The sequence below is a fragment of the Chamaea fasciata genome, unplaced genomic scaffold (assembly GCF_029207755.1).
Source record: "Chamaea fasciata isolate MVZ Bird 193981 ecotype frontalis unplaced genomic scaffold, bChaFas1.0.hap1 SCAF_3, whole genome shotgun sequence".
NCBI classification, from domain to species: domain Eukaryota; kingdom Metazoa; phylum Chordata; class Aves; order Passeriformes; family Sylviidae; genus Chamaea; species Chamaea fasciata.
In genome coordinates, this window is record NW_027094088.1 from 65718646 (window position 1) to 65731579 (window position 12934).

Consider the following 12934-nt stretch of genomic DNA (forward strand, 5'->3'; position numbering starts at 1 on the left):
TTCTCCCAGGGCAGCTCTTTCTTCCCCTCTACATTAACACTTGTTTGTACGTTGCCACATATAGAACATCATAACTTGTCAGCAATTGCCAGAATGGTTGCGAAGCATTCTGTGGAAAGTATTCAGAAAAACAACTTTCTGTTAAAGAACCCAAATGGTTGCTTTTACATTGATTTGCATTAAGTTTCATGACTTCAAAGCGGGATGGGAACAATGTGAGAATTTAAAAGATGGACATTAAAATTTGAAACATCTTTCTGCTTTGAAATATTCCTTATGAAAATGAAGAGGCCAGCTGAAAACAAGTGGACTCGTTTAATATTTTATTTTCTCCTTGACATTTTAACTTCTATTCTTTCATTTGCAGAGGAATTTCTGCATTTGCAGACATTTTCTAGGTGGCAAAAGCTGTAATCTGAACTAATTCTGTGGTTCAAGAAAACATATAACACTGTTCATAAATGCAGCATGGGTAAATGTGTGTAAGCACACTGAAGGCCCCTAGCAGTATGTACTTATTGTGCAGATCTTGTTTCAGTGATGTTAATACGTCCTTAGAATAGGTTATTTTTAATCTTTTTTTTTCTGGAACTTATTTGTTCAGAATAGACAAACACTAGTTTTGTTTTCCTACAAGTCATGCTCCTTCCAGCTGTTCCATACAAGGCCCATCCTGTGCTAAGTTCCTTCCATTAGTCTCATAAAGCTCAACTCCCTCTTCATATGAATACTGTAGTATCTTGCACATTCATGGTTGCAATGGAAAAGAGCACCTCTGCACTGGTTGTCCGTTTACAAGAACTGGACTTGCTTCTTCAGCTGAGAGATGTAAGCTGCATTTCTCCAGGTCAGAAAGACACATGGGTAATAGGACCTTTTATTCTAAGAAAATTCTTGTGATGCCTTTTGTCTCATTCCAGGTGAAATTAATGCTGAACATGTTGGAGGTCCTGTCCACAAGCAGGTCTGCACCTGGCCTCCAGGTGGACTGACCTCCCCCAGAGGCCCATTGCCTCACTTGGTGAAACTGAGGAAGCTATTCTGACTTTATGGTGGAAGCAGCCTCCTTACAAGTTTAGGAAGTGTCTCACAGCTCAGGGGCACCACCTAAATCATAAGTAGTGCTAATACTTATTAGAACAGCAGCTGGAGAAGTAGCACTGTGGCTGGGCCTGCACAGCTTACAATCATTTGCATATATTATGCTGCCATTTCGAGGCATTACATTTTTTGCTATGTTAAGGCATTACATTTCTTAATTATTTCAGTTTTTGCAAGCTGAAAATGAATTTGGCTGCTGAAATAGTAGGTATGGGAAGCATCTTCCCATGCCTGGAAGGCTGCTAGGGAAATGGCTTCCAGTTCCTTGTTTTCAAAAAAGCACTTCAGGTTTCTCTTGCTCAGCTTGGTGGCCTGCAGTAGGAAAATCTGCTCCAGTTGCTCCTTCTCTGTCCCTTCGTACACTCTCCAGAACATCAGCTGGAGGTGGCTGACTTTGGACTGGCAGCTGGCTCAGTAAGTGGTTAGAAGGTAGCCTAAAACCTGGGAAGGCAAAAGAAATCAGTTACAGGTTAAAAAGACACAAGTGAAAATGCAACTTGATCACAAATGTATGACATAGTGGCCACACTTTTCATTTGGTGCTGGCATCGATGTTAATGGGACATCCACATGGGGACTGAAGAGAAGAGTAAGTCCATCAGCATAGAGGCTTCTCGACAGTGTTCCTTTTGATGTCCTTTGGCACAAAGTGTAAAGTGTTTTCTAATTCCTGAAAGCATTACAGAAAACTACCGAGCAAGAAGGACTCATTTTGAAACATGAAGAACCGCAAAACCACAAAGGTCAAGGAACTTCTGTCCCAGATCAACCGTGTTGGTTTAGCACAGATAGTAAAAACCAGTTAGTGACTGACTTGTAAGACTGATGGCTAGATTGGCCAATGAAATACAGGTGTACACCTCTGGGTCATACAGCCTTAAATTAGGCCAAGAAGCTCTGTGATTTAATTTTCCTTTTGACCTCGCAGGACTTAAGAGGGGTAGTCCCGGCTCTCTCCTCCAGGAGGGAGGGCCAGGACAGCCATGCCTCCCCCGACCCAGGCTTTTTTAACAGAGGCCCGCCTGGCCCGGTGACTCCCAGGCCGGGGGAGGGGATGAGCATATGCCCTGTCCCAGCCCAGGTCGTTTTTTAGCAGCTGTCAAACACCCTGCCGCTGCCCTGGCTGCCCTGTGGGTGGGAAGCTGGCTGGAGGCCTGGTCGGGCCGTGCCTCTGGGCCCCTGATACCAGCTACACCAGCTCAGCCTTGAAATCTTAACACCCTGAGCTGCAGAGAGGGAGAAAAACACTGTGGGCAGATTTACCCCTTTCCTGCCAACATGAAGCTTTCAAGGCTTAACTCTTCTGAGACAGAGAGAAGACGGAGACAGAGTGAACATAGGAAAGACCCAGCATGACAGTCTGATAGACAGAGAGAGAGAGAGTGAAAGACTAATTAGAGGAAGGATGGAGGAGTTGCCTGCTAGCTAGACTTCTTATTAAGCCATGGAAATGAACTCTATATGTAGATTATCCTTTAAATCATGGGAAAGATATGCATTTGGGGAGACGTTGTTCGAATTTGTGTGTGGATTTTTGAGCAAAGTTGTTTGTGATGGACTAAGTGATACTGATCTTATGAGATGCTTGGACAGAGAGAGAGATGAGGAGCCCTCTGCGCCAGTGAAAGAAGTGAGAAGACATCTCTGTTCCTTGAGATGAAAAATCCTTTGCCTTTGAGTTGTACATCTTTAAAAGGTGACACCCCATATACCTAAGTTCACATAACCCACAAGCAGCTTGGGAAACTGCTAATGAGAGGAGACTTCGTGGAAGCAGGGTCTCCCTGGGCGGCTGTTTCTGTGAGAGTTGAGACCCACAAGAGAACTGTTCTGGGTTGTCAGTGGGGGAAAATTCCATGGTAAACTAAGAGAGACTCCTCTCCTAAAGAATTGATGAGAGACTATTTTCAAATGGTGAAACTGACTGGAAACCACAGGTTTTGTCTCTATGTTGTTTGTAGAAAAGTGTACACTTGTGGGGAGAAGGTTTTTGAAGATTGAAATATTTTTCTTTTCTTCTTTTAGTGTGTGTTAAAAAAATTGATCTGTTTCCTTTTGAGTCTGCTTTGCCTTTTTCCTCCTAATTCTGTCTCACAGCAGCAAAGACACTCGAACCACTACACTGAATTTGACAAACAGAAACAGGTGAACATGAAACCATTACATGATTTAGTGTTTCTGCCCGATTTCGAACTTAAACCTAGAACACCAATCTTTTACACTATGACCACTGTTAGATGTTTGGGGTTTTTTTTCTGATTTCTTTTTATTAGGAAAAAAAAACCTCCAACAACTACACTAATTGACCAGCATCACTCAAATTCTTTATTCTGTAGCAGCTTCCGATTTTGAGAAAATTCTGTGAATAACATTTTGGAAGACAGAGCTACTTCCAGAATTACTTCCTCAGCAAGGGGAGAGGGTGGAAAATGTGCTTGTCAGCACAATTTTTTTCCTGCCGTTTGCCATTGACCTAGCCAGTAGTTTCACTCCTCTACTCTACTGCTATGTGCCAAAAGGAAAAAAAAAAAAAAAAAAAAGAAAAACAAAGAAAAAATGAGGAACAAAAATAGCAACACACTATAAATAGCAACACTGCTTTAATAGCATTAAAGCAGTCAGAAGATACTTCACAAATCTTATTTTATTTTCCAGTATTTTTCTGCTGTTAGTCACCTAAAATTTCCCTGCATTTTTCACAATGATTCCAAAGAGAAGAGTGTGGCATTATTTTTTAATAGGACATATCCCTTCAATGGGGTGATGTCTGTTAATTCAGCCTCCTAAACAACACAGTTGGGTTTGCTTTTATTTTTTTTTTTTTCTTCTTCTTCTTCTTTAGAGCAATCTTCATTCAGGAAGAAAGTTTTATGTTTTCTGATCTTATAGACCTTGCCACCAGTGGGGACCCCAAAGAAATATGGAACAGCTCAAACTGAACCAAAAAATGGATTGATTGTATTCTGCAAGGCTGCTGAATTGTTGTTCAAATGATGCCAGTGGTTTTAACCTAACAGCTGATATCAGAATCTTCCACAGATAAATCACAGGTGCACTACAACCTGGATAATGCTCTTTGTTGATAATTTATCTTACCTGGGACTGTGCTTGAAGTGTTCTTTTCAGTTCATCACTCTCTGCAAAGGGCAAGGAGCTCTTGTCACAGGCTACCTTGTGGAGCTCTTCTCCGATTTGTTGTGGCAAACTGCGTGTAAGCAGGCAGGATTTTTCACGCCGCTCATGGCACATTCGTAAAAAGTGCCGTTGAGCAAAGCCACGGAAAGCCACATCACTGGGGCTACCAGAGCATTTAAAGTGATTTGGCAAAGACGTAAAAGAAATGACAGACATTCCCTCTGGGGAATATTTTCCTGGGATTCACCCAGCATCCTGTAAGGAGTTGCCAGGTTTTGCTGTTCAAGAAGTATCCAATAACTAGTAAAACACGAGCTGGCGAGAAGAGAAATACCAAACCGTACCTGAAGATTTCATTGCTGCACGGGCATCTGAAAGCAACAAGAGAAAACACGCGTTCACCTCCCATTGTCAGCAGCGCCATGAAACTGTAACCTATAGCGGTTTTCCGGTTCATAAAGAACTTCAGGATCGTTTGGAAAGCATCCATGTCTGATATCCACTAGGGAGGTGAAACCCAAGACAGTTTCTCCCCGCTGGCAGCGGAGTGCAGCAGGGCAGAGCTCTCCCGAGGAGGAGCAGCCCGCCGCTCTCCCGCCTGCCCACGCCCAGCCGAGATAGCGCCTGGATGTGATGTCACTGCCTGGAGAACGGCACTCGCAGGGGACCCGCCGCTGGCAGGGCAGATGTTGCACATTTGCGGGAGCATCCACCCGTGGTGGAAAGCAAGCAAGCAGTGCTCTGAGTAATCAAATAAGTCTGCAGTCTTGGAAGTCTTGTCCTTGGTGGGCTGTTTGTTTTTTTAGGTGACTGCAGGAGATCGGAGTAACAAAAACCCCGACGCTCTCGGCCAGTTGCAGGAGATCTTGAGTTGTGCTCATAAAAGTTGCTGGTGAGATAGTGAATGACCTAATATAGATGCTAATGATCCAAAGGGAGTATGAGATAACTGAAAGAAGACTAAAAGCAGAAAAGTGATAACAGTAAAGCCACTTTGTGTGGGGTTGTATATGTCGGCAGAGTAAAGAAGAACAGCTCTCTCCTGGGGCAGCACATAGCTCTAGGTTTGTATTTCTGGCTCAAGCTGATCACAGAAGAGACAAGTGTACCCTGCTTTCTAGCCTGTCTGGCTCTCCCTGTTTTTTTCCTGGGGTAAAATTGGTCTACAGGATGCTGCTTTCTAAAGTTTCACCTCTGGTTTGCACGCAGCATATTTAAGCAGCAGAGTTTCATTGTTTTGCAGGTTGCTTTCAAGATGTACCTTGGGATTACCCCTATTGTGAGCTGCAGTAGTGCCATCGGGAATGAATTCTCCTTAATCCTGGACAAAAACCCACTAGTGGACTTTGTGGAGGAGCTGCCAGAAGAACGAGCATCGCTTTGCTATTGTAACCTCCTCTGTGGGGTGATTCGAGGTGCATTGGAAATGGTAAGGAAGTGCACATCAGTTTTCTCCCTTCTTTGTTAATTCACAGAAGCCCAGGAAAACAAAATCCCTTGCTCAGTTAAGAGTAGCAAATACAGTATTGTTTCACCTCTCGGGGTAAATGTCTACATCTAGATAAAAGAGGACAAGGCTGATCCTGGATCCTGAGGTAGGGAAGCACATGGATTAGCTCACCTCCACACTGTCCCTGCCTGGCTGTTCAGTCTGTTCAGTGGCTGACTTGGCTGCAAGAGCTAGGTGGGATCAGGCAGCCGGGAGACCCTTAAGGTGGAGGGACAGAGGGGCATGTTGGGTTCCTCCACTGCTTCTGGAGCCTATCACACTTTTCTGCACAGCCGTAGCCAGTAAGAGTCATGCCTGATTCTTTGCAAATAGGTCAACAGAAATAATCTTCTCAGGTTACCTTGGTACCTGCTGAAAGAGAGAAGGAGGAAAAGGTTAATGTAATGTTAAAGTATAATGTTAAGTATAATGTTAAAACCAAAGCATCCAAGTGTATCAGATGCCAATCCAAATTTTGTTGTTAAATTTCAGATTTTTGCTAAGAAAGAAAGGGCATAATTCAAAATTCCTCACTTGTAGAGCTTCTTCAGGAAGACTACATTTGTGTTGCTTCATGTTTCTGTCAATATCCAATTTGGCATATATCTTTTATTTTAAGAGAGAAAAAACTCGACCCTGCAATATTATGTATATCCATCAGTCTCAGAATTACAGCATCTGATAGAAGACTAATTAACAAAAGTATTATATCATAAGTCTCAGTACATGACTGGGAAATTCTGTGATCACAAAATCCTCTAGTATGCAATTTAGGGTGTGAGAAGAGAGCAAAGCATTGGGAAGAAGGATAATGTGCCATCCAAATTCCAGTGTCTATGAACTTCCTTTGTATTCCCTTAACTGGGAAAGCTATTTTAAATCCATCTAGATAGCTGTTTCCTGTGAAACCTGAGAAAGGGGGTCCTCTTGTGGTAAGAGAGAGAAAAAGCTCTTATTATACCAGAGGAGGGCGGAAAGTTGGGCATTTCTCTGCTGAACTGATCAGACCTGATTCTTTCTAGGTTCACCTAGCCGCAGAAGTTTCCTTCCTCCAGGACAGGCTGAAGGGTGATGCTGTGACAGAAATAGGAATTACATTTTTAAGGAAGCCTGAAGACAGAAAGCACAGAAGGAACAAATGAAAGAAATACTGGGAGAAACCAATATTGCTGAGGGATATTTTGTGCCTTTTGTTTCAGAAGAAGGCAGGGTGAAGATGGCTTTGCTGAGTCAGCTGCACCAGTTACCTGCTTGAAAGGTGAAGAGAGCTGGGCAGCAAAGACGAGGGGCAAGGCAGGAGAGAGCAATGTTAATTGTTGTGACACAGATATGAGTAAAAAGGATGCACATGATCTGCCCTTTCTTCTCACACAGTCAGGCTCTTGAGCTTAATGGAACTTTTATCTCAGTAGTATTCAGTGTGTGCTATATATCCATCTGTATACCAACTGTTTTCAGGCAAAGGTGATGACCTTTTCCCGTTTTGTTTGTCAGTAATGTTTCAAAGCATGGCTGCTAGAGGGGCTTTATTTCCCTGGCTGTGTGTGGTTATCCATAAAGGATTCATCTGCTGGGGTTGCTGTAGGCAGTGTCTTGCTCCCAGGTTTGATGCGTAATGTTTGCCATTCATTGTCCTCCACACTGGACATCCTGCTGTCCTCGAGACCAGAGAGGGATGGGTGTTCACTGACGGCAGAAGCTGGTTGTGTTCTTTCCAGCTCTGCAAGCCCACATGCAGTTTTGCTGGCACTCCTGTTCAGTCCTGTGCACACCCCAGGCTGCAGCACTCTGAAAACTGCAGCAATGCTTGTGTCTCTCCAAGCTTTGGGCCTTTGCATGTCAGCTTTCTCTCCAAGAACCCTGAGCTTGTGACCAAACTGAACAAAGCATGATGTATTTAATGTGTAGCCATTGTGGATCTGTACCTGCCTAAGGAAACTTGAATTAAACTTCTGAGATTGTCACACAATGGGTTTGGTGGTCGTGTTTTCTGCTCTTACCTGGCCTTCACCAGCAGCTGTTGAACATCTTCCTCTTGGCAGTGGACTTGTTACCACAACATGAGTTTTGGTACCTCAGAGAAACCCAAGTTATAGGAAAGGTTCAAAGTTGTTTAGTGTAATGCAAGATGTCTAAATAAGAGTTGGAAAAAATCCGAGGTTCCAGCACAGCAGCCTAGCCAGAAAGTCAGCTTAGCCTCTTCTCACCAAAATGCTTGTTTTCAACTGAAATACCAAGAACTAAATTCAGTATAGGCCCGAGTTAACTCTGATTTTATCACTGTGTTTTGTACCTTCTTCTATTTTACCCTAAGTCTGTTTATATCTTCATCATGCTGAATAATTTCTGAGTTTATTGGGTCGAATGAGAATTTCTGGAAGGAGTAAACAAACAGACCACACCAAACAATTTGACTTACATATATAAAACGCTCTCTTGAACAACAGCTCTTCAGAAGAAAAGTGAACTTTATTATTCTTCAATCAAAGCTTGTATCTTTATTTCTTACAATAAGATGTTCTTTGATAAGAAGACTAAAACTTTCTAATATGGATTGCAGATTTTCCGTGCCTTTAAATGTACGAATGTGCTTTTAATGCTTGTTGATATAGAACCTTCACCCACAGCCCCATGTTATGCACGCGCCTAACCCCTCAAGACAAAATAATTTTTTAATCTACGTCTTCCTCTAAGCATCATTGAAAGCTTCATTTTAAAGACAGAGCTAATAAATTAAGCTGAATTTCTGATCAAATCTTCCATCCCTTATTTTGTCTTTTTGATTAGGTTTGGTATTGTCACTCCACCTGCCAAGTCCTTTTAAGATTTTGGTAATAATTTGTCATAATACGTGCTGAGATCTTTCTGGATACACATTATTTTACAGATGACTCTTCCTAATGGACAACACCAGAAGAAAACTTTCATTTAAATGTACTAAAGCAAAAGGATTAAAATGTATTTAAAAGCAAATCTACTGAGGGTTACAACTAACAGCTTTCACCTTGCATGGATTTCACCAAGAGCAATGAATAAGATTTTTCTTGTATCAGTAGGGTTAAAAGAATTCCAACGTTGCACAGGATTTGTTTCATTACAACCCTGAAACGCTTGTCTGGGCTTCATCCACATTTGCATAGTCAATGTGGTCCTGATTTTGTTCCTTGAATTTGGTGCTGTTGCCTCTTCTGGTGTTCACATACTGGTGTAACAAGCTGTAATACGGCGCTTTTGAATTAATGGTATACATGGTTGAAATCTTGTGCCACTCTTCGGTGCTGGGAGTATGAAATTTTGCTTGGCCAGTGCATTCAAAAAAGTAATTTGTATTTCTTTCTGCAAGCTTCTGTGCATGCTCTTTGCATTTGCTCTCAAAGACTTCCTCTTCTTTTTTTGAGTAAATTTCATAGAGCCTGAGCTGAAGATAGCTGACCGGGGAGTAACAGCGGCTGACACATGTAGAAATCAGTACCCAAACCATGATGCTGGCTATCAGGAACCATCCTATCAGCTTGGAAAAAGGATATATAGGTTAATGGTGTTTTTTGCATGATCCTATGTGTGAGTATAGAACATAATGTTGAAGAAATATGAAAGTTGTAAGCAAAGACATCCTGGAGTGCATGTAACTGTCTGCTTGCTGCCAAAAGAGGGGATCCCATGCATGCAATTCAGCCAGACAGAGCGAGCTTCTGCACCCTCTAGCTGATCTTGTCAGATTGAGGATGAATACCAAAACAAGAGGAGATGGAGAGAAGTTATTTACTCATATTCAGCTTTCTTGACTTTTAAGGCCAGATAGTGACCATCAGTTTCTGCAGTTGTGGTCATTCATGGTACAAAGGCTGCAGAATCGCTCTGTGTGCTTTGTGCTGCAAAACAGTGCTCCTGCTGGCTATGTTCTCATGGGTGTAGCTACTCTTCCTGATTTCTGAGCCTGCAAAAGAAGCTAAGTTTTGCACAACACAGAGGAAAGGTTGTGTCCTGGATGTTTTTTAGTCAGGACACAGATTTGTCTATTGACTGTGAATTCGTTCTTGTTTTCCACCTGATTTTACCATCCTTAGACAAGACTCAGAGTTCCCATCAAAACCAAGTTTCCTAGTAGATGCTGGTCCTTCCTCTACGCAGGGGTACTCAGCTGGAAGCTCGAGGCAGAGATCCTGCAACATGCTCTTTTACCTCAGGATGACTTTTTTTTCGAATGAAAAAGTATTGAGTGCTTAAGGAGAAGGACTTTGTGTTGGTTCTCAATTTTGTTGAAAGTAGATTGGATATTAAAACTAGTGTTCAGCAATAAAAATGCACTCACACTTTTCCTATTTTTGTTTGACTGGTTGTCTTTCTAGATGCCACTGCAATGTCAGTAACAGTCAGTCTTCCTTGGTTTTGCTGATTTCTTACCCTATCTAAAATCGATGGTATAGAGTTTTCCGCTTTCCAGCTTTTTTCTTGGAGAAGCAACATGGTAAGTTTTTACCAAATAAAAACACATTTTGGTTTTACTATGCATTTGTACTAAACAGGATCTTACAACATAATCCAAGTAATTCTAAACTCTTATAAACTTAACTCCCTTAACCAATGCTTAATGTTTTCCTGAGAAAGCTGCCAAACCTGTTTTTCCTACTGGAGTTAAGACAAAATCCCCACAAATGTAGAGACAAAACTGGAATGCTGCCAAAGAACCAAACAAAAAACAATCCAAAAGTGTTATTGTTTTGATCATGCAGTTTGCCTTAAGAACAAGGAACTTTAACAAGACAGATATATATTTTTAACTAATATTCTAGAATGCAAGTGTGAAATTATTAAGAGATTCAAGCATTGAGATTTGTAGTCAAAGAAGCTGTTTGGATTTGTTTCTCTTTCCAGATGTCTCCTTGCAACCACTGTGTTGCAAGGAGACATGAGCTTCACCTCTGTTAGTGATCTCAGCTTCCCCTAACCTAATGTCTATTTGCAGAAGTTTGAGGTATGCAGAGTCATAAAGGTGAAGAAAGAGAAGAACTCACACCACGTCTAAGTTAATTGAGAAGAAAACTGGCTGTGGAATGTCCTGTTCTCTAGGTGGTTCTCTGCCCATGAGGTTTTTTAAATGACAGTGCCATGCATACATGCAGACCCAGAAACTGTCGTAAAGATACACCTATTGCTTTTCTGTTACTGCTTTTTTGCCAATGAATTTTTGCTAGCTCTGTGCTTTTGACCCATGACATTATATAACAGAAGAGAGAAGGACTTGTTACAGTCCCCAGCAGGCACCACTACACACTGAGCAGCCAGGTTTGAAGCTCATAGTGTGAGGAGAAGAGCAGCGAGGCTTTACCTGGGACTGTGCATGAAGGCTGAGCCATTCACTTGTAAAATTTGCCGATAATTCCTTATCACAGGGCATTTTGAGCAGCTGGTTTCGGCAGTCAGTTCCATTATCTTTACAGTAGAATCTCTCTATCAGGCTGCTCCCACTGGCTGCACACTCGTAGAAGTCGGCTCCGAGCAGGGCCACCGCTATCCAGGTGAGCGGGGCCACCAAGGCTTTGGCTATCATGGGCACCAACACCTGGCAGAAACAGGCAGAGGTTCCCCAGGGACTGTATTCACGATGCTTCTCTGCAGAGCACTTGCCTGTCAACAAGTGCCATGTGCTGGCATTCACCATGAAGCCGAGCACCAAGAGGACGAAGGCAGGTGCTAAGAGGAAGGAAGCACCATACAGCATGTTCTTAGAATTGCAGGGACACTTGAACACCGCAGAGGAGAAGATGTACTCGCTGGCAGCTGTCAGCAGGGAAACGATGCTGCAACCCAGGATGGTCTGGTGGCGCATGCAGAAATCCAGTATCTTTTGAAACACATCCATTTTTCTGTGTCTCCTTACTTTGCGAAGAGCAAACTCTCTGTCAGAAAAGGAAAGAAGAGAGGCAAGTGTCCTGCAGCTCCCACAGCTTACATAGGCTTGCTGAGCTTTCAGTTTCTGTTGGTGATGCAGATGCAGAGGGGCACAGAAACAGCCCTTCTTAAAGGAAATAATAGTCACTGCACAGTCAACCAGAGACCATACCAGAAAACCACTCCATTATCAACAGCAAAACAATGAAGAGATTTGTTTCTGTAAATGTAATTTGAATTTGTTCACATGTGCATTGTAACTAGCAATGGCTTAAACCTCATCATCTTTTCAGTGAGGCACCAGATTCAAAGTGTGAATAAAATGTGAGAAAACCACCCAGAACCATATACGGATTTTTATCCGGCCTTGTTTTTAACTATACAATATGGCTTGTTGTCTTGTGGAAGAAAATTCAACTAAATTCATGTCAATTTTTCAAGATAATCAATCTGTTTTTTAAAGTAGTTATGTTGGAAATTATTTATCTCTTACTTTTTTTTTTTTTTTTTTGCTTAAATTACATTGAGTTATGGATTTATTTTTCTTTGCCAAGGGCAAGACCTGCTATACCTTGCCGTTTATTTAGTCTTTGAACCACTGAGGCTTTGGGTCTTGCTGGGCAAGGCCTGATAAGCTCCAGTTTAAAAAGAAAAAAAGGTGTTTTGGAGGTCAGGGATTTGAAAAGTCACAGTTCCCATTTCAGCTCTTTGGGCAGCTGAGAGGATGGCACAGAGGCTCCAGAGCAGGCAGCAATGGTTCAGGTGGCTGCAGGGCTCAGAGCAGATGTGCTGTGCTCAGTGCTGAGTTGCTGCTGCTGCTGCTGCAGAGGAAAATGTGCTGCTAAATGGAATGCTTGCCTTGACCTGAAGGATCCCTTGTTATTATGCAGCAGTATAATACAATGACAGAGCAACCAAAAAAGCCTGTAAACCCAGGAAGAATTAGTCAGACTGAAGGTTAATCGGGCCACATCTCATCTACGGACAATAGCTGAGTTTGGAGCACAGGGGCAGGAAAAGGAAGTTTGCAATGCACTCACACTCTGTTGCGATTTCAGAGATTTCATTTGTATTTAATACCTTCTGTTTTAACCCATGCAGACTTACCGCCATCCAAAATATTGCACAGCAATTGTGCTTAATGTTTATTTGAATGTGATAGTATACCATTTGATGTCGCCAAGATCTGGAAGGGAAAGAGAAAAAAGAGTGGATCCTTAGTGACTCCATCAACTCATGGTCTTGTACACCTTCAACACAGCCCTCTCTTTCCCAGGCTGGGGAAATCCTAATATAGTAATTTCTAATCTGATGTAT

The 12934-nt window shown here is 42.3% G+C and overlaps 1 protein-coding gene and 2 pseudogenes across 1 annotated transcript; 1 reads left to right on the forward strand and 2 right to left on the reverse strand.

The window, feature by feature from the left end:
• Positions 1–1180: 1180 nt before the first annotated feature.
• LOC136287765 (calcium homeostasis modulator protein 5-like) lies at positions 1181–4796 on the reverse strand (annotated as a pseudogene).
• Positions 4797–4869: 73 nt separating this feature from the next.
• Positions 4870–7656, forward strand: LOC136287523 (trafficking protein particle complex subunit 3-like protein; annotated as a pseudogene).
• Positions 7657–8819: 1163 nt separating this feature from the next.
• LOC136287766 (calcium homeostasis modulator protein 6-like) lies at positions 8820–11603 on the reverse strand. The gene is made up of 2 exons (XM_066180507.1): positions 11055–11603; positions 8820–9236 (listed from the first exon to the last, which is right to left on the reverse strand). Exons 1-2 carry the CDS (start codon positions 11586–11588, stop codon positions 8820–8822), a joined length of 951 nt encoding a protein of 316 aa, XP_066036604.1. The 5' UTR covers positions 11589–11603.
• Between the last annotated feature and the right edge of the window lie 1331 nt (positions 11604–12934).

What these genes read in the sequence shown, in the direction of transcription:
- LOC136287766 (XM_066180507.1), bottom strand. Translation starts at nt 11,588, where the DNA reads ATGGATGTGTTTCAAAAGATACTGGATTTCTGCATGCGCCACCAGACC. An exon ending in GCCTTCATGCACAGTCCCAG is followed by an intron (nt 9,237 to 11,054) that starts GTAAAGCCTCGC and finishes CCTTTTTCCAAG; the next exon opens with CTGATAGGATGGTTCCTGAT.